The 26,420-nt window shown below is 35.1% G+C and overlaps 1 protein-coding gene across 9 annotated transcripts in view; it reads right to left on the minus strand.

Annotated features, from left to right (window-relative positions):
• CNTLN (centlein) overlaps nt 1–26,420 on the minus strand; it is a 320,657-nt gene that overhangs the window by 190,914 nt on the left and 103,323 nt on the right. For 7 of the 9 annotated variants that reach the window (XR_005989015.1, XM_041763164.1, XM_041763169.1 and 4 more), the window contains exons 6-7: nt 11,270–11,329; nt 8,365–8,498 (exon numbers count right to left, since the gene is read on the minus strand). Coding sequence is in view for 8 of the 9 variants with exons in the window: in XM_041763164.1 (XP_041619098.1) it covers nt 8,365–8,498; nt 11,270–11,329 (194 nt within the window). In the remaining variant the exon portion in view is untranslated. The remainder of the gene's footprint in view (nt 1–8,364; nt 8,499–11,269; nt 11,330–26,420) is intronic. The other 2 variants (XM_041763171.1, XM_041763165.1) reach the window with 1 other exon arrangement.

A 26,420-nucleotide genomic window follows, 5' to 3' on the forward strand; every position in this document is an offset into this window, starting at 1 on the left:
ACTCAGCCATAAGAAATGACAAATACCCATCATTTGCTTCAACGTGGATGGAACTGGAGGGTATTATGCTGAGTGAAGTAAGTCAGTTGGAGAAGGGCAAACATTATATGGTTTCATTCATTGGGGAATATAAAAAATAGTGAAAGCAGATAAAGGAGAAAGAGAAAATGAGTGGGAAATATCAGTGATGGTGACAGAACATGAGAGACTCCTAACTCTGGGAAAGGCTCAAGGGGTAGTGGGAGGGGAAGTGGGTGGGGGGATGGGGTGACTGTGTGACAGGCACTGAGGGGGGCACTTGATGAGATGAGCACTGGGTGTTATGCTGTATGTTGGCAAATCAAACTCCAATAGAAAAATATACAAAAAAAAAAAAAAGAATGGTCAACTTGGCCTACAAGATAGTTGCTGTGTTGTAGATGGTAGTAAGATGGTAGAGCAACAAGCCAGAGGGAAAAGCAGGCTCCATGCAGGGTGCCCAACGTGGGACTCGATCCCAGGTCTCTAGAACTACAACCTGGGCCGAAGGCCATGCTAAACTGCTGAGCCACCCAGGCTGCCCCGCTGAGCCACTTGGGCTGCCCTGGCTCTTCTTCTCTTATATAAATGAATAAAACATTTAAAAAGAAAAGAAAAAAAACATACTCAGAAGTAAGGAAATGCTCATACTATGAGGCACCTGGGGATTAAAAATCAACTAAGGGAAGAGCATATCCCTGTCTCTCATCTAATGCTACATTCTGGGCATCCTCCCAGTAAGGGGAGTGGAAGCATCATTTTACACTATTGAGGTAAATTTCTCCCGCTCTATCTTCCCACACCAACTTCTGAAAAGTAGATAAGATCAATGTACACCAATGTTGCAAATATGAAACATGAAACCTGACTGATATCAAAGTTAGCAATAAACAAAGCTTACAAAAGGCACACCTCTGGACCACTAGCAAACACTGAATTTGTGTAAATCCTTTCCTTATTTGGGGAATATAAAAAATAGTGAAAGGGATTAAAGGGGAAAGGAGAAAAAATGAGTGGGAAATATCAGGGAGGAAGACAGAACATAAGAGACTCCTAACTCTGGGAAACGAACTAGGGGTGGTGGAAGGGGAGGTGGGTGGGGGGCGGGGGTGACTGGGTGACGGGCACTGAGGGGGCACTGTATGAGCACTAGGTGTTATTCTATACGTTGGCAAATTGAACACCAATAAAAAATAAATTAACAAAAAAAAGAAGAAAAACAAATGGACTTATTAAAAGGAGAGGTACTAAGAATTAAGAAAAAAGAAATTTTATTGTACATACTTGGGAGAAAAGTATACCTCTGAGAAGTTACTGAAGGAATTAGAAGGAAAGTTTAGGAAAAATATGAAAAACCATCACACCTCTCTGAATTATCAATACAAAGACAAGATATGAAGATGATCTAAATAAAGTGTCTGTGAAGGCAGGGAGTTTTTGTTCACTGCTATAAACAGCATATCTAAGACACTACCTGTCTCTTATTATATTTGTTAGGTACTAAACACATCCATCATACATATATATTTTCAGATTCAGCCTACACCTGCCTCTTAGAATCCCATTTTCTTGCTCAATCTCAGCCTATGAACTACCCCTTCCACCTATGAAATTTATACAGCTCATCTGGCTTCATTGCTTGATGTCAACCAGCTGCATGCCTAGTATGTTTGTGCCATTTCCAGGTTAGGATAAAATGCTACAACACAGGCATGGTATAAGCAACTTTTACCAATGAAAGACAAAACACAAGAAGAAATCAGATAGATAACTCTTTCTTTTTCCATCTGACGGATTGCTCTAGAACATGGTTTCTCTCCTACAGCCCATCAGCAATCAATCTGGGTAGCAAATTCAGTGCACCTGCTGCTGTCTCTTCATGGCCCACCATGAAGCAGTAGCCAGCACAATAATGCATTTCCTTGAATCACTTTTTATCTTTGCCTGTCTCATTCTTCTTCTCTTACTTACTTTCCACTGGAATTGAATCTTCCAACTATGTATTCAGGACTTAATCCTTCCCTCAGGCTCTCTTGTCTAGGATATATGGGTTAAGACAGTTATTAAATTGATTGAATGAAAAGCATAACATAAAGATTGCTTAAAAGAAAAGATGCCATAATAGTATGAAAACACATAATGAGAGCGAGTATAAGGAAAATTAAAGCTACGGAAAATGAATTTAACCGGTAGGTTCAAACTCGAGAAGTTCCTGTAGGCACAGATGAAAAGGAGTAGTAAAGTGTGGCTTCAACTGAGACAGTGCTGTGAACCAACATTTTCTTCTATCTCAAGTAGAATGTTAAGTTTTGTTAAAAATACTGTATTCCTGATAGATAAATCCAGTGATCTTTCGGTTACAATGATGCTATCTAAGGGACTGAGTGAGCCATGGGATAAATTAGGAATACCCCCATAGGGATCAAGCTTGATACCAAAGACTGACAGAGGGTTTCAGACAGCTCCTCTAGGTTATTTTGCAGTTAAAAAAATTTTTTTGATGGCTTACAAAAACAAAGATTTGCTGCTTGTTTACATTACAGGTGGCTTTTCACTATTCTAAGACCCACAATGCAGCAGCAGATTCCATTAAAAATATGCCACTCTGGTGGCAAAGGGCAAAAAGCAGAAGCAAATCGGGACTCCTGGTGGCTCAGCGGTCGGGTGCCTGCCTTCTGCTCAGGTCGTGATCCTGGAATCTGGGATCAAGTCCCGCATGGGGCTCCCTGCGAGGAGCCTGCTTCTCCCTCTACCTGTCTCTGCCTCTCTCAGTCTGTGTTTCTCATGAATAAATAATTCTTTAAAAAAAAAAAAAAAAAGGAAAACAAGTAAAGGAATGACTTTTAGAACATTAGGACGTGGCATGTTACCTTCAGTCTTGTCCCACAGGCCAAATAAATCACATGACTAAATCTGAGCCAATGGGGGAGAAAGCATAAACTAGTACCAGGGAAAGTCCCTGCTAAAAATGAGCCCCTAAAATGAGTCAAAACTGTACAGGAATGAATATATCAAAAGTAAAAGGTTTAGTGATGAGCACTTAAGCAAAATGTAGGACTAATCCTAAGCATCTTTGGTCACTGTGGTTATAGTTACATATCTTGAGATGCAAAATCATCTCAAAACTGTTGAACGTTATGTTCTATTTTCAGTTAACACAACAGGGTGTCAAAACAAACTAAAGATGAAATATAGATTTAAAAATTATGACACTGACCTCCAAAGTTTTTCATGCCATTTCTTTCTTAACTTTAGAGAGAGAGAGTTAGTGGTATTTATAGAGAAAAGATTTAATAATTCCCTCAATTTCACATCAGTGTCTTATGGTTCCATATATAACCAAGAAACTGGTTTACTTATTAAGAGAATAGAGTCCCTTTTATCTAAAAACTACTAACCACCTAATCTTCAACCTATAAATATAAATTCAGAAAAATTTAGAATGATTCTCACATTTTAAAAATAATTCATATATATCAATATACCAAATAATCATGTACTTATTTTGTTATCATAAAAATGTAAACAAAAATAAAGAACAGCAACACTAATTTCAGAAGAATTTGAATAAAAAAAAAAGAAGAATTCAAATCCAAGGCAAAAAAAATTACATGCAAAAAAGTAAAAAGTAAAATTCACAGTAAAAAGAAAAGAACTGTGAACACTTTACCCATCAAAGCAGAGCACATCAAACAAGTACAGCAAAAATTATAATAAAAGGAAAATCCGTTGGAAACTATATGGGAAGGAAGTATTCCAATTAAAATAGTAACAAAAACATGAAATATCTAGGAAGAAATTTAACAAGAAATGTCAAAACCCATTAGAAACATAAAACATCTAAGGATACAAAGGTACTGAAAGAATGGAATGGCATACATCCTCTGGGACAGGAAGACTGGCATCATAAGATGTCAATTCTTTTCAGGTTTACATGTAAATTTGATGCTGTAATAAAATATCAAATAAGAAATCATGTTCATTCTTAAGTTTATACCAAAAATTTAATAAGCAATAAATGCCAAGAGAACTCTGAAAAAAGAGCAGTAATGGAAAACATACCACACACTCCCCAGTGTTCACCATCTCTATCCTGTTCTCTAGTACTGTAGTCTAAGAGGCGGACCTCTACAGACTGCATTATCCTGGCCCCTTGTTCTCTGCCTCTGACTGAATTTGATTACTTGGAGTGCTGGCTGGTGATTAAATAGAGTAAAAGAGAAAAACGGCTGGGCAACCAGGGTGGCTCCATGGTTTAGCACCGCCTTCAGCCTAGGGCATGATCCTGGAGATGGGGGATCTAGTCCCATGTTGGGCTCCCTGCGGGGAGTCTGTTTCTCCCTCTGCCTCAGTCTCTGCCTCTCTCTCTCTGCGTCTCTCATGAATAAATAAATAAACTCTTTTTTAAAAGGGGGGGGGGGAATCCCTGGGTGGCTCAGTGGTTTAGCGCCTGCCTTTGGCCCAGGGCGCAATCCTGGAGTCTCAGGATCGAGTCCCATGTCGGGCTGCCGGCATGGAGCCTGCATCTCCCTCTGCCTGTGTCTCTGCCTCTCTGCCTCTCTCTCTCTCGCTCTCATGAATAAATAAATGAATAAATAAATAAAATCTTTAAAAAGAGAGAGAGAGAGAGAGAGAGAGAGAGAGAGAGAGAGAGAAAAGGTCAATATATTTCTTTTCCTGGCTCCCTCTTTGTTGAGCAGTGTCAAAAAGATACTTCTACTAGGCAGCCTCTCTCCCAGGATAGATTTTTTCACAGAGATCTGGTAACAGTTCTCTCCTTAATCCTTCTAGGCTGGGGGCAGTAATGATTTCCAGTTGTTGATAATCTAAATCTCAATATGGAAAGAACTGACATCTTTATCATACTGAGCCTTCTAAACAGTGAACTTTCTATATCCCTACATATATTAGACCTTTTATTTCTGTCAATAATGTTTTCCAGTTCTCTGGAAAGGGTAATACACATCTTTCATTATGCATACTCTTCATATTTTTACTCATATTGTAAATTATCTTATTTCCATGTATTAAGTCCATTTCCTAACTGTGGCTATAATTTGAAGACAAAATTGTTATGTCATCTTACAGAAATAATTAACATTTGCTTCTGCTAAGTCCCTGGGAACACTGGCAGTCCAGGTAATTAATCCAATTTCTGGACTCTGATGATATTTCTAACGCAGATTATACTGTTTAGACTTTTTTGTTGCTATTATTTTCTATAGGAGATTTGCAAGTAATTTCTAAGAAAAATTCCCAATTAATAACAGCCCACAGCCATGTAGTTTAGCTCACCCACCATGTAGCCATTTAGCACATACTCCATGTAATTATAGAATCACTACCTATTCAGGCAAAAATTTTAGTTTGGAAACTTAATTGGCTAGCACTTTTATGTAAGTTCTAAGTAGACCCTAAGATGTTCTATATGCATTATAGACATGTAACTTATTATATATGTGTCTATATACTTATTTATACTCTAACTCAGAGTAAAAAATCATTTGAGGTAGTTCATAACAATGTTGTATATCACAGTGGGTGACATGAATATTCAATAAATATGCAAAATATTATGAATTTTAAAGAAATAAACCCATAAAAATATAAGCCTAGGTCAACTCTGTCATATACCAATAAGGAAAAATGTATTCAAATAAGAAAGTGCCTAGAACACTCCTCAGGACCCGCGGTAAGTTTTCGGGGGGACGTGGGGCCATGTCCAGGCTGACAGGAGCCCCCGGCCTCCTGAGGACCTGCTGTGAGGCTTCCAGAGGATGTGAGGCATAGTCCACAGTGACAGGAGACCCGGCGTCCTCAGGACCCGCTGACTATGACTCAGGAACACATGGGGCCACGTCCACACTCACAGGAGCTCGGCTTCCTCAGGACCCCCTGGAGGGCTCTGGAGGCGCCATTGGGGGCCACGTCCACATCAGAAGGTACTACCAGAACCACAGGAAAAGAAAGAAGGAAGAAAAAGAAAAACCAAGAAAACAATAACAACTGCCCTCCCAAAAAAAAAACACCAGATTATTTTGGCCTGCTTGTTAAAAGATTCTAAATCCCAAAATAAGAAACACAATTAAAGTACCATGAAAGTAAAAAAAAAAAAAAAAACAAAAAACACTTTTCCCATGATTATGGCTTATGGCTTTGTGTGGTCTTTTGTACAATATACAGATTCAATAAAGTGATACTGGCATATCATAAGCACTACCACCTCCCCCCCAAGAAATAAAACTGATGAAGGAAAGTAGACATATAATATACCAAACAGTTTCCCCTTAATCAGACAACTCAGGAGAAATACTGTGGATACCTCAACTATCACCCTATAATGAGGGTTTGAGTCATAGTCCTCTGCTCCATACTTCTAACTCTGCACTATTTTCTCCTCCTCTATGAGTCCCTATAATCAAGCTCTTAAAATTACACATGGCACATTATTTTACCATTGTTTAAGAAAAAGTCCATCTAAAACAAATTGTCCATCTGTGGATATTATTGCCTTCTTTACTGTAGCTTATAGCTCTTATAATACACTAAATTCAAATACACAAAGGGGAAACATTTAGCAGAAAATGTAATTATTCAAATGCCATGCACTTATCATTGCACTGCTTCCTAGAATATAGTCCTTGTTACATTCAAATCATACTCTAAAAGGGAAAGGACATCAGAATATTTTATGCAGTTATAGGTGCTATATTTAAGAAAAATATTGGCAATATAGATACTTGTGATATGAAATGCATTCAGAAATGCAACCAACATAATAAAATATCTATGAAATATATATCATGAAAAATTATGATAAATAATAGTCAATGAATGAAAAAATAATGTTTTTGATAAAGAAATTATTTGAAGATTATTTGAAAATAATCTATTATTTGAAGATCTATGCTACAGAATAGAGATTAGATGGTTTCTGAGATTCTTTAGCTAAGGATTCACAATAATTGGGTGGATATTATAAACAAGCATATTTCAACTCAATATATGAAACAGTGTTTAAATTTAAACAAAATGAAATGAACAGTCTTGAAAAGTACTGAGGAACTTATAAACCAAAAGTATCAAAGCAAAGATTAAAAGGCATACTATCTTATCGAGAAGAGGACAGTAATAAATGAGAATTTTAAGATTTCTCAGAAATGTAAGATTTTATAACTATTTAAAATTACTTTTCTGACTTTAACAAATTATATCAAATATATATCAAAATAATTATACTATGAATAGATAGCCAACCAGTGTACTATCTTTAATTTTATACTTTTCCTCACTTCTATAATAAGATTTTTAAATTGTGATACAAATGAATTTTCGATAAGGTAATAAATATATATACATTAATTGCTACCTAGCCCAAAATTCTGCCCTGATATATCTATAGCTCTTGCAACATACTAAATATACATAAAGATATATAAATATGTATTGAATAAGGCATACATAAAAATATATTTACATATTAAGTTTTAACCACACAAATAATATTACTGTATACAATACAAATACATAGAATTTATATGTATTATATATATTTTACATGTGTATGTGTGTGTTTATATATATGTGTGTGTGTGTATATATATATGTATATATATATATATATATGCACAATAGTACCACCAGAGGATGAAATTGTGCTTATAAAAATAGATGATAAACTTTATTATCTATTTATATGATTTAACCAGTTTAAGTAAAAAATGCACATACATACATACATACATGTATCTTTATGTATATTACATAGATAACATATGTATATGTGCATGCATATACATTTATATATCTATGATTTATTCCAACACTATTTTCTGATAAAAGTAACTGAAATAAGTTAAAAGATAGTTTAAAATCTTTTAAAACACTTAAAAACACAAGTTTTTCAAGTAATCCTACTTTGTGAGTAGTACTACAAATTAACTATTTTGATAAAGGAAGAATATCTCATAAACTAAAACTATTTAGAACATAATAGAATAAAAAGCCAAAATTGGATTTCTCATATACTGCCTATTATAATAATGAACATAATACCTGGCTGGGAATTTTTTAGAAGGAAACTATGAGTGAATGCACTGTCCTTGTTAAAAATGAAGACAAGACTCCTGTTTGAGAATGCTCTTCCCAATTCTGTAAAACCTCTCATTCTCTTAACTATTCCCAGTTTGGTATATATAATTCCAGATAGTTTCAATACGCAAATATATGTCCTCATAGAAGACATACTGTTGTCATTTTAGAGTGCTAATAATAAACATTTATGTCGCCATTCTGAATAACTAATGACATTACCATAATGTTAAATTTAAAACTGAATACACTTGCCTGACAAGGGTAATATCCATATCCTTCTGGATAAGTTCAGTCTGTTTATTATTCAACTGTAATGATAGTGCATTATATTTACTTTGTGATACTTCAATTTCTTTCTTTGCTTCGATTAAACTGTCTTCAAAGGCCTAAAATCAGAGGACTTAATCATTAAACTTATCAAATCACAATCAAATACAATAACTATCCAACAAATAAATATAAGTGAAGTATATTACATTTAATCTACAAAATAACAGTAAAAAATTGGTAATTTTTAATTTCCCTTTGTTTTCACTTAACTAAAAAAATTTTACGAACTATACTTTAATACCAGTCACAGTTTACTTTTTCCAGAAAATGAAAAAGTACCATAGCTTCCTGGTACAAAAGCTAAGAATTTGAAGCAATTAATTGTGAAAATCTATGTAGAAATGTACTTATTGAAATTACAATAAAGAAATTATTACACAATGAAAAAGCTACCTATTCTATGAATAAAAAATGAGTTCATTTACTTAAATAGTAGTCAGGACAAACAGCACGTATTTCATAATTTCCTCTATTTTAAATGTATACACATAGCTACACTAGGGGGATAAAAGATAGTCCTGTAGAAAATATCAATATAATTTTATAACATTTGAGATTTCAATCATGCTCAGTTCTCCTGATTATAATGAAATTTTTCCTCAAGTTTTTCTAAGTTGGATTTTTCCTCCGAATAATTCTTTTTTTCATTTTAAAACAATTTCAAAATTAATGTCATATTTCTAAAAGTGTATTTTCTACAAAGTGGATTATAAAACTAATTTTGGTTCTTTTCATAAAACACTAAGTAAATATAGTATCTAAATATAAAATAGTATCATAGTGCTATACTTTCATTATCTGCGAAAGTGAGCACCAGGTTTTACGTCAAGCACTACTTGACTCTAGCCAAGCTCTCATACTTCATATATTACCCTATAATAGCTACAGTAATATTTTAATGGCAAAATAATGGCTTTCAGCTAAGAAAACATTCTGGGTTCTTCTTAAATTTCCATTTATTACACAAAGAACAATGACAGGAAGAGAGAGAAGTGCCTGGGTGGTTCAGTTGGTTACTTGATTTCAGCTCAGGCCAGATCTCAGGTCCAGGGATAGGCCTCATATCACATTCTGTGATCAATGGGAGTCTGCCCCAGGATTCTCTCTCTCTCTTACCCTCTACCCCTCCCCGCACTCATGTACGTTCTATTCTCCCCACACCCAAAATAAATTTAAAACTCTTTTTAAAAAAAAGAAAGAGAAGGAAAAAAGAGTATTGGCATGGATATGAGAAAGGTGAAACCCTGGTGAACTGCTGGTGGAATTATAAATGATGCAACCTGTATGGAGGGGTGGTTAACTGCTCAAAACATTGAAAATGTAACTACTAGTGGCACCTGGGGGGCTCACTCGGTTAAGTGTCACTAGCTCAGGTCATGATCTCAGGGTCCAGGGATCAAGCCCCATGTTGGGCTATTATACTCAGTGGGAAATGTGCTTGTTCCTCTCCCATGCTCCTTCCCCCACTTGTAGTCTCTGTCTCTGCCTCTCAAATAAAGAGAATCTTTAAAAATTTTTTAAAAATAAAAATCAAAAATCAATAAAAATGTAACTACCATATAATCCAGCAACCTCAATTCTTGGTATATATTCAAAAGAATGGAAATCAGGGTCTTGAAGAGATATTCACACACCCATGTTCATACCAGCACTGTTTACAATAGCCAAGTCGTAGAACCACCCATATGATGGATGAATAGATTCAAAATGGGGTCTATATATAAAATAAAAAACAAGGAAGCCTTAAAAAGAAAGGAAATCCTGTCACATGTTACAACATGGATGAACCTTGAGGACACTATGCTAAATTAAATACAATGATTTATTTAATTACTATAAGATTCCACTTTATATGAGGCATCTAAAGTAGTCAAATTCATGGATAAAATTAGAATGGTAGTTACCAAGGGCTGGGTGAAAAAGGGGAAAACAAGGAATTAATTAAATAGTAGAGGGGATCCTTGGGTGGCTCAGCAATTTAGTGCCTGCCTTTGGCCCAGGGCACTATCCCGGAGTCCCGGGATGAAGTCCCACATCGGGCTCCCTGCATGGAGCCTGCTTCTCCCTCTGCCTGTGTCTCTTTCTCTCTCTCTCTCTCTCTCTGTCTCTTATGAATAAATAAATAAAATCTTTAAAAAAACAATTAAATAGCAGAGACATGTAGTTCTACAAGTCAAAAAATCCTAATATATCTTTTACAGCAACGTATATTTAGTACTACTAAACTTTATACATAAAAATTATTATAGTGGTAAATTTTGTTATGTGGTTTTTACCACAATTTTTTAAAAAGGAAATTTTGGAGTGCCTGGGTGGCATCAGACTCTTCATTCTGGTTCAGGTCATGATATCAGAGTGTGAGATCAAACCCTGCATCAGGCTCCATGCTATGATTCTCTCTCACCTTCTTCCTCTGGCCCTCCCCCTCTCCTCACTGTATGGTCTCTCTCTCAAAATATGTAAATAAATATAAAGGAAATTTTAACATATGCAACACAGGTATGGAACTTGAAATCACTGTGTAAAGCAAAATAAGCTAGTTCTAAAAACTAAAAATACTGTATAATTCCACTTATATGAGATATCTAGAATGGTCAAAGTCATAAAAAAACTAGAATGGTAGATGCCACGGGCAAGAGTGAGGGAAAAATAAGAGAGTTGTTAAATGAGTACAGATTCACTTTTAGAAAATGAAAAAGGTCTGGATATTGGCTGCGGTAATGTGAATATACTCAACACTATTGAACTGTACACTTAAAAATGGTAAAGATTGTAAATTTTGTTATGTGTGCTTTACCACAGTTAAAATTATTTTTAAAAAACTAACCTGACAGAGAAATCCAAATTTAATTTTCCCATACTGTGAAGCAATTTGTGTCCCAGGACACTGTCAAAAACAACAGAAAAATCAGCCAGCAATTTTTGGTGACCAAGAGATGGGTGTGATAACAACAGTGACAGACAATAAAAAGAAGAGACAGTGAGGGAGATCTCCGCTAAAATCACTATGATCCCAGGGTTAATGTGTACATGTCCAAGTATGTGCTTTCTGAAAAGTAGGGGAAATAGATTAATATGGTCCAGCCAAACCACCAGACAAACAAGTAAGCAGACATCCCTGAGGATGGGGTAGTGAGGAATCAGTATCCAAAACTGCTATTGTATACAATTTAAAATGTCCATTTTCCAACAAAAAATTACAACATGCTATGAAAGAGGAAAGTATCATCCATACAAAGGAGAGGAAGCAGGCAATAAAAATAACTAATGAAAACCATACTTTAAAATGCAACCTAAAAAAAATGCAACCTATTATTAAAAAACAAAAAAAGATAAAATTACAAGGTAATATCCAATTTAAAAAAATGCCAATAAAGTGATATAAATTATTTTAAAACATCCAAAATAGAAATGGAAATTCTGGTGTTAAAAAGCAAAACAGCCAAAATGAAGAGCACAAAAAAATTTACTAAGGTAGCTGGATATTTAATATGAGACAATAATAATAAGAAAAAAAGATAAAACAAATTCAAAAAAAAATTAATAGCCCCAGAGAAATGTGGACATCGCAAAATACACAAACATAAGAATAATGGGACTTCAAGAAGAACAGGCAAGAGAATAAAAAACAGAAGAAAAATTCAAAATATAATGACTGAAAACTACCCAAAAATGTTGAAAAAAATTAATCTAAACATCCATGAAGCTCAACAATCTCCAAGTATTATAAATATACAAATCCACAGACACATAGTAAAAATACTGAGAAGCAAAAACAAGAAAATCTTACAAACCACAAGAGACAAACCACTCCTCGTTTCCAGGAGAGCTCAATAAAATTAACTGACTTTTCTTCAGAAATAATGGATGCCAGAGACAGTGAGATAACAATTCCAAGTGCTCAAATACATACACACACACACACACACACACACACACACACACACACATATATATAACCATCTTTTAAAAATGCAGTTGATGAATGACATCGGGAAAATAGCAGGATATGCAGAATCAAGCACTCTTGCCCCGGCAGAAATATCAAAAAGCAAGCAGAAATTCTCAGAACCAATGTTAGAAAAACTATGGAATGCATTCAAAGGTTTATAGCAACCATGCGAATGCTTAGCTAAAAAAATTCAACTTAAAAATGGAACAAGATTTATGGAGCTTTCACTTGCCCTTCTTGCCACACTGTCTCCAGCAAGCAGACCATTTTAAAGCCTGTGAAACTTGAAGCAGTGCTATTCTTAGAATGGCAGCAACCCATATTCCCTGTTGAAAATCCTACTCCCTGGTTTGTAAGGAAACAGAAACAGACTTTTCAGTAAATTAATACATGTATATGCTCTAATTTATTTGTGGGCTACCTGAAGTTATGATGCAAAGTGATTATGTCTGTTTGACCTAACTGGGAACAAAGACTGGAAAAATGAAGGAAATGGCACAAAATACCACAAGGTAAACTAAACCACAGATGTGTGGGACAAAAGATTATTGGTTGAGATATACAACAGAATGCCTCAGAAATAGGAGCAAAGGCTATGGGAGATCCCTGGGGACATTAGGACATTCAAAAATACCCACTGATTTGGGAGAGTCTAGAAAGCCACACACAGGCTCAGAGAAAGATGCATCTTCAGAAAAGAGAATATCCAAAGTTTTACGCTCAGCTGACCTCTGAGCTCAGTGCAAATATGAATAGGTATTGAAGGAGTGTCTTAGTAGAAGGTCAATACAAAGAATGGGAGAGGGATTTGTTTTGTTTCTGTGGATGTGTGGTTTTTATTTTTGTGGGTGTTCTGGGGGGTTTTTTGCTTCTTTTTGTTCTGTTCATTTTGGTTCCTGCCATTCAAGGAAAACTCTGACACATGAGATAAACAAAAGGATAGAAACCTCAGTGACCTCACACAACAGGAGCAGACTCTTATAAATGTAGATTGGAAGATTATCTAAACAGACTACCACAGTCTTCAACAATTAAAACAGCAGCAAGGCTTCAGGAAGGGGTAGAATCTGACTTCTAGAGTTACCACATTAAAATACTCAAATGCCTAACTTTCAACAACAAAAATATCACAAGGCATACAAAAATAAAAAATAAAAACAAGAAACTATGTCCTTACCAAAGGAACATAAAAATTAACAGAAACCATTCCTGAGGAACCCCAGATATCATATTTATAAAGCAACTACTTTAAAATAACTACCCTAAATATACTTACAGAGTGAAAAATACATACACACACACACACACACATATGTGTGTGTGTGTGTGTGTGTGTGTGTGTGTATAAAGTCTACAGGAAATCAGAAAATGCAATGTATAAACCAAAAGAATATCAATTAGAGAAAGAAATTATTAAAAGAAATCAAACAGAAATTCTGGAGCTAAAAAACATATAGTAACAGAAATAGATGATTCTCCAAGGCATTCAACAACAGATGCAGAGCAGGCAAAAGAAAATCAGCAAACTAGAAGAAGAAACATGTGAAATTACTGAATCCGAGCACCAAAAAAGAACACGAAGAAAAGTAAACGGAACATATGAAAACTTTGGTACACTATTAAGTACACCAACACACACATTATGGGAGTCCCAAAAAGAGAAGAGACAGAAGAGGAAACAGAAATAACATCTGAAGAGATAATGGCCATGACCAGTCCAATTTTGATAAAAGACATGCACCTACAAATCCAAAGTCCTCAACAAACTCCCAAGAATAAGCAAAAGAAAGAGACACACAAATTATTATCAACCTTTTGAAATTCAGCCCCTACAAAAAGAATTTTGAAAGTAAGAGTGACTTGTCACATATAAGAGATCCTTAATGAGATTTTTAATTAATTTCTCATCAGAAACCATGGAGTCTTGAAGGCAGTGTGATAATATATTTAAAATGCTGAAAATAAAGAAATGTCAACACACTCAGCAAAATGGTCCTTCCAAATTTATAGAGTAATTAAGAGTTTCAGAGATAAACAAAAGGAACACATAGAGTGTTTATTAGGGATCCCTGGGTGGCGCAGCGGTTTAGCACCTGCCTTTGGCCCAGGGCGTGATCCTGGAGACCCGGGATCGAATCCCATGTCGGGCTCCCGGTGCATGGAGCCTGCTTCTCCCTCTGCCTGTGTCTCTGCCTCTCTCTCTCTCTCTCTCTGTGTGACTATCATAAATAAAAAAAAAAAGTGTTTATTAATAATGGAGGCTGAGGGGGTTCATTAATAGAGCTGCCCTACAAGAAATACTAATGGGAGTCCTTCAGATTGAAATAGAAGGAACTAAGATTGTAAATCAAAGCCACATGAAGAAATAAAGACCCCAGTAAAGATAAATCCATAGGCCAGTATTATTATATAATATTTGGTTTGTAACTCTATTTTTTTTTTAATTTTTTTATTTTATTTATTTATGATAGTCAGAGAGAGAGAGAGAGAGGCAGAGACACAGGCAGAGGGAGAAGCAGGCTCCATGCACCGGGAGCCCGACGTGGGATTCGATCCTGGGTCTCCAGGATCGCGCCCTGGGCCAAAGGCAGGCGCCAAACCGCTGCGCCACCCAGGGACCCTGTAACTCTATTTTTAATTTACCATATTTCAAAGACAAGCATACAAAATTATAGGTCTACATTACAGGGCACACAATTCATAATGATGTATCTTGTGATAACAATAATGTAAAGTAGAGGGAAAGAATAATATAGATAAGTTTTAATATTGCTATAGTATAAGATGAGATCAATTCAAATTATATAGTTTTAAGTTCATGATGATATATGTAAACCCATGGTAGCCACAAAGAAAATATATCAACAGAATACACACAAAAAAATGAGAAAGGAATCAAAATGTGCCACTATAACAAATCAACTAAACACAAAGGAAGACAATAACTGAGGAAATGAGGGAGAAAAATACCTATCAGACATACAGTGAACAAAAAATAAAATGTCAGAAGTTAATCCTTTCTAACTAGTAATTATTTTAAATATAAACATACATATATTTAATTCTCTAATCAAAAGTCAGATATTGGCAGAATGGGTAAAGAAAGCATTACATGATACTATGTTGATTAAAACAGACTCGTTTTTTAAAATATTTTATTTATTTATTCATAGAGACACAGAGAGAGAGAGAGGCAGAGACACAGGCAGAGGGAGAAGCAGACTCTATGCAGGGAGCCTGACATGGGACTTGATCTCGGGTCTCCAGGATCACACCCCGGGCTGCAGGCAGCGCTAAACCACTGTGCCACCGGAGCTGTGCAAGACAGACTCATTTTAAATAAGTCTGTCAGATAAATATTATATAATGTCACTCATATGTGGAATTGAAAAAACAAATGAACAAAGAAAAAATGGACACACAAAAAAAAACCCACTTAAATATAGACAACAAACTAATAGTTATCAAGGTGGAGGGATGAGTGAAATAAGTGAAAGGGATTTAAGGGCAGACTTATCATGATGAGTACAAAGTAATGTATAAAATTTCTGAATCATGGGCAGCTCCGGTGGCACACAGGTTTAGAGCCGCCTGCAGCCCAGGGCGTGATCCTGGAGACCCTGGATAGAGTCCCACATCGGGCTCCCTGCATGGAGCCTGCTTCTCCCTCTGCCTGTGTCTCTGCCTCTCTCTCTCTCTCTCTCTCTCTCTCTCTCTCTCTTTCTCTGTGTCTCTACAAATAAATAAATAATATCTTTTTAAAAAAATAAATAAAATCTCTGATCATAACAATATACCTCTCAAACTGGTATAACACACTGTGTTAATTAAACTGGAATTAAATATTTTTTAAAAAGACACCCATTTTAGATCCAAAGACACAAACAGATTGAAAATGAAAGAATGGGAAAAGATAAGTGTGAAAATAACAGCCAAAGAGAGCTGGAATAGACATAACAATATTGGAAAAAATATACTTTAAGAAAAAAAAACTGTTACAAAAGAAAAAGGAGGACTCTTATAATGATTAAAGAGTCAATTCAGGGATGTCTCAGTGGCTCAGTGTTTGAGTGTCTGCCTTCGGCTCAAGTTGTGATATCGGGTCCTGGGATCAAGTCCATATCAGGCTCCCGGGAGGGAGCCTGCTTCTCCCTCTGCTGATGTTTCTGCCTCTCTCTGTGTGTCACTCATGAAGAAATAAATAAAATATTTTAAAAAAGAGTCAATTCAACAAGAAGATATAACTTTATAAATGCACGTGCACAAAAAAAAAAAGAGCCCTTAAATAAACAATTACAGAATTAAAAGGAGAAATAGTTCTCTACAGTAAAACTAGAAAATTCAATACTCCACTTTAAATAATGAATAGAACATTTAGACAAAAGGTCAACAAGGATGAAGAGCACCTAAACAACAGTCTAAACTAAGTAGCCCTAACAGATGTATATGTAACACTCTACTCCAAAACAGGAGAATACACGTTTTTCTCAAGTACATGTGGAACATCCTCCATATCCAACCCTATGTTAGGCCATAAGACAATTCTTAATCAAATTTAAAACATTATAATTATATGAAGTATCTTTTCCAACTATAGTAGATTGTAGCTAAAACTTACTAATAGAAGAGAAACTTAAAGTAGTATGTAGAAATTAAACAATATACTCATAACCAATTAGTCAAAGAAGAAATCACAAGAGAGAAAATATTCAGAGATGAATGAAAGCAAAACATAAATACTAATACAGGATGCAGCAAAGGCAGTACTCAGAGGGAAATTTATAGCTATAAATGCCAACATTAAAAAAGAAAACATATCTGAGATTAATAATCTAATTTTACACCTTGAAGAAATAGAAAATATATGTCAAAGTAAAACCAAAGAGAAAAGAAGTAAAAAAGATTACTGTGAAAATTTTTTAAAAACGAAACAGCAAAACAATAAAGAATAAATTAAAAGCAAAAGTTGACTCTTTGAAAATAGCAACAAAATTAACAAACCATTAGTTAGAATGACAAAAAAGAGAAAGGACGCAGATACCCAAAATTAAAAATGAAAGTAAAGACACTACTACAAACCATACAGAAATAAAAAGGATTATTAGAGAATACTGTAAGCAATTGTACATCAACAAATTTTATAACCAAAATGAAATTGACAAATTCTTAGAAACACACAAATTACCTCAACCAATTCAAGAAGAAATAGAAAATCTCAACAGGCCTTCAACAACTGAAGAAGTTTAATCAGTTATCAACACTACCCAACAAAAAAATTCTAGAACCAGATCACTTCACTGGTGAATTACACCAAACATTTTATGTTTTCATTTACTTGAGAGAAAGAGATAGAGCACAGAGGGCAGAGAGCAGAGGGAGAGAAGCAGACTCCATGCTGAGTGCAGAGCCCAATGCAGGCTCAATCTCAGAACCTTGAGATCATGACCCAAGCTAAACTCAAGAGTCAGATGCTTAACAGACCGAGCCACCCAGGCACCCTTCTAATAAACATTTTTAAAGAATGAATACCAATTCCTCTTGAATTCTTCCAAAAAATGGAAGAGATGTAAGAGAAGGAAACATTTTCTAATCTATTCCACAAGGCCAGGTTTATTTCATACCCAAACCAGAGAGATAAAAATATCCCAGCAGCGTAGAGTTGGCTTAACAGCCAAATTCACATAAAATAACATAGTATACCCATTGAATAAAAAACAAAAATCACATGATCATTTCAATAGATGTAGAAAAATTCTTTGCCAAATTCCAAAACCCCTTCATGATAAAACAACAACACTCAAAAACTAGGAATAGAAGGAAGCTTCCACAATCTGATAAAGTATAACAAAAAATCCTCAGAGCAAATACCATACTTTAGGGTGAAAGAGTATATCCTTTCCCCCATGAGATCAGAAACAAGATGCAGATGTTTACTCTTTTTTCTATTCAACTTTATACTAGAGATTCTAGCCAGGGTAGTGTGCAATAAAATGAGATAAAAGGCATCCAGATTTGAAAAGAAGTAAAATTAACTCTACTTATAGATGATATGATCTTCCCATAGAAAGTCCTATAGAATCAACACTATTGAACTAGGTTGCAGAATATAAGATCACTATATAAAAATTAATTATATGTCTATACATTAGGAATGAACCACCCAAAAAGGAAATGGAAGCAACCATTCCACTTAGAATAGCATAAAAATTAATTAAATATTAGGAATAATACATACCCATAGAAGTGCAAAGCCATACTCTGAGAACCACAAAACATTACTGAAAGAAATTAAAGTAAACCTTAAAAAATGAAACACCTCATATAGATGGATTGGAAGTAATAATATTGCTAAGATAGTGATATTTGCCAAATTGATCTTCTGAGTCAAGGCAATCTTTATCAAAATAAGCTGAGCTTGCTTTTTGGGGGAAGAAACAGAAAAGATGATTCTCAAATTCACATGGAAATGCAAGAGACTCAAAATAGCCAATTTTGAAAAAGAAGAAAAATTTAGATGACACACATATCCCAATTTAAAAATCAAATGATTACATATCTACAATAATCAACAATATGGCACAGACATGAGGATAAATGTGTAAATCATATGGACAGAATAGAGGTCCATTTTAAGTCCTTATATTTACAGTCCACTGATATTTAATAAAGATGCCAAGACAGATGCAAGGAGAATAGTCTTTTTCAACAAATGGTGTTTGGACAACTGAATAACACATGTAAAAGAGTAAACTTGGATTCCTGTCAAACACCATATTCAAAATTAACTCAAAGTGGATGAAAGAATTAAATGTAAGATGTAAAAATATAAATTCTTAGAAGAAAACATAGGTGTCCATCTCCTAGATCTTTGATTAGGCAATAGTTTCTCAAATATGACACCAAGAGCATGGGTAACAAAAAGTACATAAATATCAAAATTTAAAACTTTTATGTTTCAAAAACACCATTAATAAAGTAAAAACAATTCTAAGAATTGAAGAAAAAGGTCTCAAATTATATAGCTGAAAAAATACTTGTATTCAGAAGTATCTGTAAATGGAATGAAATATGCATTTCTTCAAAAATAGACAAATTGCCAATACCATATGAAAAGATGCTCAATATCATTAGACATCTGGGAAATGCAAATCACAACCACAATGAGATAACACTTCATATCCACAAAAGTGAGTATAATCAAAAAGGCAGACAATGACAAGTACTGATAAGAACAAAAAGAACTTTCATACGCTGCTATTCACAATGTAGAGTGGTGCAGATGCTTCTGAAAAGTCTGACAGTTCCCAAAAGCTTAAAATCCGTTACCATATGACCCAGTAATCTCAATCCTTTCTATGTATCTAAGAAAAATAAAAATATATGTAGGTATATATGAAATTTTGTACACAAATGATCATAGGAACATTACTGAAGACACAAATATCCATCTACTGACAATAAATAAATAAAATGTAGGATAGCTATGTAATGGAATATTATTCCACAATAACAAGGAATGTGGTACTGATACATGCCATAACATGGACAAACACTGTAAACATCATTCTAAATAGAAGAAGTGAGTCACAAAAGACCATATACTATTATTTTATTTATATGAAATGTTTAGAATAGACAAATCTTTACAGAAAGAAAACAGATTACTGGTTATCAAGGGCTGCACAATGAAAGGGTAAATGTAGAGTGATTGCTAAAGGTTACAGGGTTTCTTTTTAAAATGATGAAAATGTTCCAGAAGTAATTGTGGTAATAACTGAACAATTTTGCATAAACTAAAAACTAGTGCATGTTGGGAATTTTAAATGAGTTACATGTGAATTATATGCCAATTAATATTTTAGAAAAAAAATACAAAGTTTTCTTAATGTACAATGTAATTATATAACTTAGAAAAATCAAAAAATATAAAAATTTTTAGAGTAAGATTAGAAAAAATTATTGAAAATAAAGTTAAATCAGTAACAATCCTGTCTCCTAGAAATAATTAAAATATAATTTAAAATACTACTTACCACTATACAATTTTTTTACAATAATATTAGTAGCTAGGACTAAATTTAGTAACAGTGGACAATGCCATTTTAAGAAAGATACAAAATCTTTTTTATTTAAATTCAATTAGCCAACATATAATAATACATCATTAGTTTCAGTTCAACAATTCATCAGTTGCATATAGCAACCAGTGCTCATCATATCATATGCCCTACTTAATGCCCACCACCCAATTATCCCATTCCCCCATCTACCTCCCCTCATTTTTTTTCCTATAGTTAAGAGTCTTTCATGGTTTTTCTCCCTCTGTGATGACTTTCATTCAGTTTTCTCTCCTTTCCCCTATGATCCTCTGCACTGTTTCTTATATTCCACATATGAGGGAAGCCATATAATTGTCTTTCTCTGATTGACTTATTTCACTTAGTTTAACACCCTCCAATTCCAACCACATCAATGTTAAATGGTAAGTATTCATCCTTTCTGATGGTTGGGTAATATTCCATTACCATTGTACATATATACCACATCCTCTTTATCCATTCATCTGTCGATGGACATTGCAACTCTTTCCATAGTTTAACTATCATGGATGTAGCTGCTATAAACATTGGCATGCAGGTGCCTCTTTGGATCAATGCATTTCTGTCTTTGGGGTAGACACCTAGTAGTGCAAATCCTGGGTCACAGAGTAGCTCTATTTTTAACTTCTTGGGAACCTCCATACTACTCTCCAGAGTGTCTGTACCAACTTGTATTCCCACCAACAGTGTAAGAGGTTTCCCCTTTCTCTGTATCCACAAAACACTTGTTGTTTCAGGAATTGTTAATTTTAGCCATTCTGACTGGTATGAGACGGAATCTCATTGTGGTTTTTTTCCCTTTTTTAAAGATTTTACCTATTCATTCATGAGAGAAAGAGAGAGAGAGGCAGAGACATAGGCAGAAGGAGAAGCAGGTTCCCCTCAGGGAGCCCAATGCAGGACTCAATCCCAGGACCCTGGGATCACGGCCTGAGCCAAAGGCAGACACTCAACCACTGAGCCACCCAGGTGCCTTCATTGTGGTTTTGATTTATATTTCCCTGATGCCAAGTGATATAGAGCATTTTTTCATGTGTCTGTTGGCCATGTAGATGTCTTCTTTGTAGAAATATCTGCTCATGTCTTCTGCCTATTTCTTGACTGGGTTGTTTGTTTTGGGGGGGGGGTTGAGATTGGTAAGTTATTTATAGATCTTGGATACTAGTCCTTTATCTGTCATTTGCAAATATCTTCTCCCATCCTGTGGGCTTTTAGTTTTGTTGACTGTTTCCTTTACTGTGCAGAAGTTTTATCTTGATTAAGTCCTAATACTTCATTTTTGCTTTTGTTTCCCTTGCCTTTAGAGATGTATCTTCCAAGAAGTTGCTGTGGCCAAAGTCAAAGTGGTTGTTGCCTGTGTTTTCCTCTAGGATTTTGATGGACTCCTGTCTCACATTTATAGGTGTTTCATCTATTTTGAGTTTATCTTTGTGTATGGTGTAAGAAAATAGCCCAGTTTTATTCTTCTACATGTGGCTGTCCAATTTTTCCAACACCATTTGTTGAAGACATTGTCCTTTATCCATTGAATATACTTCCCTGCTTTGTCAAAAATTAGTTGACCACAGAATTGATTTCTGGGTCTGACTTCTGCTTTCTCCAGTCTATTCCACTGACCTATGTGTCCATTTTTGTGCCACTACCATATCGTCTTAATGTAATATAGTTTGAAGTCTGGCATTTTTATGCCACCAGCTTTAGGTTTCTTTTTCAATATCCCTCTGGCTATTTAAAGTCTTTTCTAGTTCCATACAAATTTTAGGATTATTTCAGTTCTATGAAAAAATGTCAATGGTATTTTGATAGGGATTGCACTGAATGTGTAGACTGCTCTGGACAGCATAGACACTTTAACAATATTTATGCTTCCAGGGATCCCTGGGTGGCGTAGCGGTTTGGCGCCTGCCTTTGGCCCAGGGCGCGATCCTGGAGACCCGGGATCGAATCCCACGTCGGGCTCCCGGTGCATGGAGTCTGCTTCTCCCTCTGCCTGTATCTCTGCCTTGTCTCTGCCTCTCTCTCTCTCTGTATGACTATCATAAATAAATAATATTAAAAAAAAAAGATTTAAAAAAAAAAAACAATATTTATGCTTCCAATCCATGAGCATGAAATGTTATTCCATTTCCTTGTGTCTTCAATTTCTTTTTTTAGTGTTCTGTAGTTTTAGAGTACAGATCCTTTTACCTCTTTGGCTTATTCCTAGGTGTCTTATGGTTTTGGTACAATTATAAATAGGATTGATTCCTTAATTTTTCTTTCTTCTGTCTCATTGCTGGTGTATAAAAATGCAACTAATTTCTGTGCATTGATTTTATATCCTGCCATATCACTGAAATCCTGTATGAGTTCTAGCAGTTTTGCGGTGGACTCTTTTGGGTTTTGCACATAAAGTATCATGTCAACTGCAAAGAGTGAGAATCTGACTTCTCTTTATCAATTTGAATGCCTTTTATTTCTTTTTGTTGTCTGCTTGCTGAGGCTAGGATAGGGATACTATTTTGGACAAAAGTGGTGATAGTGGACATCCATGTTGTGTTCCTGACTTTAGGGGAAAAGCTCTCCATTTTTTCCCACTGAGAATGATACTTGCTGTGGGTTTTTTGTAGATGACTTTTGATATTGAGGTATGGTCCCTCTATCCCTACACTGTGGAGAGTTTTAATCAAAAAAAGGATGTTATATTTTGTCAAATGTTTTTTCTGCATCAATTGAGAGAATCATATGCTTGTCACTTTTCTTTCATTAAAGTGATCTATCATATTGACTTGCAAATGTCAAATCACCCTTGCAGCCCAGGAATAAATCCCACTTTGTCATGGTGAATAATCCTCTTAATGTACTGCTGGATCCTTTTGACTCATATCTTGGTAAGTATTTTGGCATCCATGTTCATCAAGGATACTGGTCTTTAGTTCTCCTCTTTGGCCTTTCTCTGGTTTTGGGATCAAGGTAATGCTGGCTTCATAGAGGTAGTTTGGGTTTTCCTTCCATTTCAATTTTTGAAAAGCTATAAAAGAACAAGTATTAGTTTTTCTTTAAATGTTTGGTAGAATCCCCCTGGGGAAACATCAGGCCCTGGACTCTTGTTTATTAGGATATTTTTGATTACTGTTTCAATTTCTTTGCTGGTTATGGATCTGTTCATGTTTTCTATTCTTCCTGTTTCAAGCTTATAAGTTCCCAGGAATGCATACATTTCTTCCAGATTGCCTAATTTGTTGACATAGAGTTGACACAGAGTTGCTCATAAGACTCATAAGGCAAATTAATTTATCATAAGACAAATTAAAATTGTTTGCATTTCCTTGATGTTGGTTATGATCTTGTGATCTCTCTTCTTTCATTCATGATTTTATTAATTTGGGTCCTTTCTCTTTTATTTTGATTAAGTCTGGCTAGGGGTTTACCAATCTTATTAATTCTTTCAAAAACCAGCTTTGAGTTTCATTGATGTGTTCTACTGTTCTTTTGGTTTCTATTTCATTGATTTCTTCTCTAATCTTTATTATTACTCTTCTCCTGCTGGGTTTAGGCTTTATTTGATGTTCTTTCTTCAGCTCCTTTAGGTATAAAGTTAGGTTGTGTATTTGAGACCTTTCTTCTTTCTGGAGAAAGGCTTGTGTAGCTATATTCTTCCCTACCAGGCCAACCTTTGCTGCATCCCAAAAGTTTTGAACAGTTGTGTTTTCATTTTCATTTGTTTCCATGAACCTTTTAAATTCTTCTTTAATTTCCTGGTTGGCCCATTCATTCTTTAGTAGGATGCTCTTTTTTCTTAAAGATTTTATTTATTCATGAGAGACAAAGAGAAAGAGGCAGAGACATAGGCAGAAGGAGAAGTAGGCTCCTCATGGGGAGCCTAATACAGGACTTGATCCCAGGGTCCTGGGATTACACCCTGAGCTGAGGGCAGACATTCAACCACTGAAACCCAGTAGGATGTTCTTTAACCTCCACGTATTTGAGTTCCTTCCAAATTTCCTCGTGATTGAGTTCAAGTTTCAAAGCACTGTGGTCCAAAAATCTGCAGGGAATAATCCTAATCTTTGGTACCAGTTAAGACCTGATTTGTGACCCAGTATGTGGTCTATTCTGGAGAATGTTCCAGTGCACTCAAGAAGAATGTGTATTCTGTTACGTTAGGATAGAATGCTCTGAATATATGTTAAGTCCATCTGGTCCAGGGTGTTATTCAAAGCCCTTGTTTCCTTGTTGATCTTCTGATCTTCTTGGATGATCTATCTGTCCACTGCAGTGAGTGATGTGTTACAGTCCCCTATTATTGTATTATCAATCTGTTTCTTTAATTTTGTTATTAATTGGTTTATATAATTGGCTGCTCCCATATTAGGTGCATAAATATTTATCATTGTTATATCCGCTTGTTGTATAAACCATTTAAGTATGATATGTTGTTCCTCTTTGTCCCTTGCTACAGTCTTTGGTTTAAAATCTAATTTGTCTGATATAAGAATTGCTACTCTACCTCTTTTTCATGTGCATTAACATGATAAATGGTTTGGTATTTTGGGGTCTAAAATGAGTCGCTTGCAGACAGCATATTGATGGGTCTTATTTATTTTTATCAAATCTGATACCCTGTGTCTTTTGATTGGAGCAGTTTGCCCATTTACATTCAGAGTAACTATGGAAAGATATGAATTTACTACCACTGTAGTACCTGTAAAGTTACCATTTCTGTGGATTTTCTTTGTTTCTTTCTGGTCTGTTTCTTTTGGGCTCTCTCTTCACCTACAGTATCCCCTTTAATATTTCTTGCAGGACTGGTTTAGTGATCACAAATTCTTTTAGTTTCTGTTGGTCCTGGAAGCTCTGTATCTCTCCTCTCATTCTGAATGACAGCCTTGCTGGATAAAGTATTCTTGGCTGCATTTTTTTTCATTTAGTACCCTAAATATCATGCCAGCTCTTTCTAGTCTACGAGGTCCCATGGATAGGTCTCCTGCCAGTCTAATGCTCCTACGCTTGTACCTTAAGGACCTCTTGTCTTGAAATGCTTTTAGGATTTTCTCTTTATCTCTGAAATTCGCATGCTTCACTATTATATGTCAGGGTGTTGATCTATTTTTAATGATTTTGAGGGGAGTTATCTATACCTCTTGGACTTGAATGCCTCTTTCCTTCCCCAGACTAGAGAAATTCTCAGCTATGATTTTCTCAAATATACCTTCTGTCCCTCTTTCTCTCTGTCTTCTTCCTCAGGGACCCCAATAATTCTAATATTGTTTTACTTTTTGGTATCGCTGATTTCTTGAAACCTCTCCTCATGGTTCATTAGTTGTTTTTCTCTCTTTTCCTCAGCTTCCTTCCTTTCCATCATTTTGTCTTCTATGTCACTGACTCTTCTACCTCATTTACCCTAGCTGTTGGAGCATCCATTTTATTTTAGCCTACATCACCATTAAAGCATCTCCATTAAAAGTTACCTATTTTAATTTTGGCCTTATTAGATTTTATTTCTGTACTAAGAAATTCCCTGTGTCTTTTATGCTTTTTTCAAGCCTAGTTAATAACTTTATAACCATTGTTCTGAATTCAGTTTCTGACATTTTACTTATACCCATATTGATTAGATCTATGGCAAGGATTATACCTCTATTATTTTCTTTTGCTGTGAATTTCTCCTTCTAGTCGTTTTGTCCAGAGAAAAATAAAGGGAATGAATGAATGAATGAGAAAACAAAATAAAAAAATATCAACCATGATCCCAGTGAAATATACACTAGACAAATCTGAAGAGGTCAGAAACCAAAAAAAGAAAAGAAAAAAAAAGGGAAAAAGAGAAAAAAGAGAATATAATCTCACAGGTGGACAAAACAGGGTTATCCTCTTGGACTTGGGTGTATTTTGGTCTCTTTATTAGAAGATACTAAACTTCAAAATTGTAAAGAAACAAAACTATA

Source organism: Vulpes lagopus, chromosome 7 (assembly GCF_018345385.1).
Source record: "Vulpes lagopus strain Blue_001 chromosome 7, ASM1834538v1, whole genome shotgun sequence".
Classification (NCBI taxonomy): Eukaryota; Metazoa; Chordata; class Mammalia; order Carnivora; family Canidae; genus Vulpes; species Vulpes lagopus.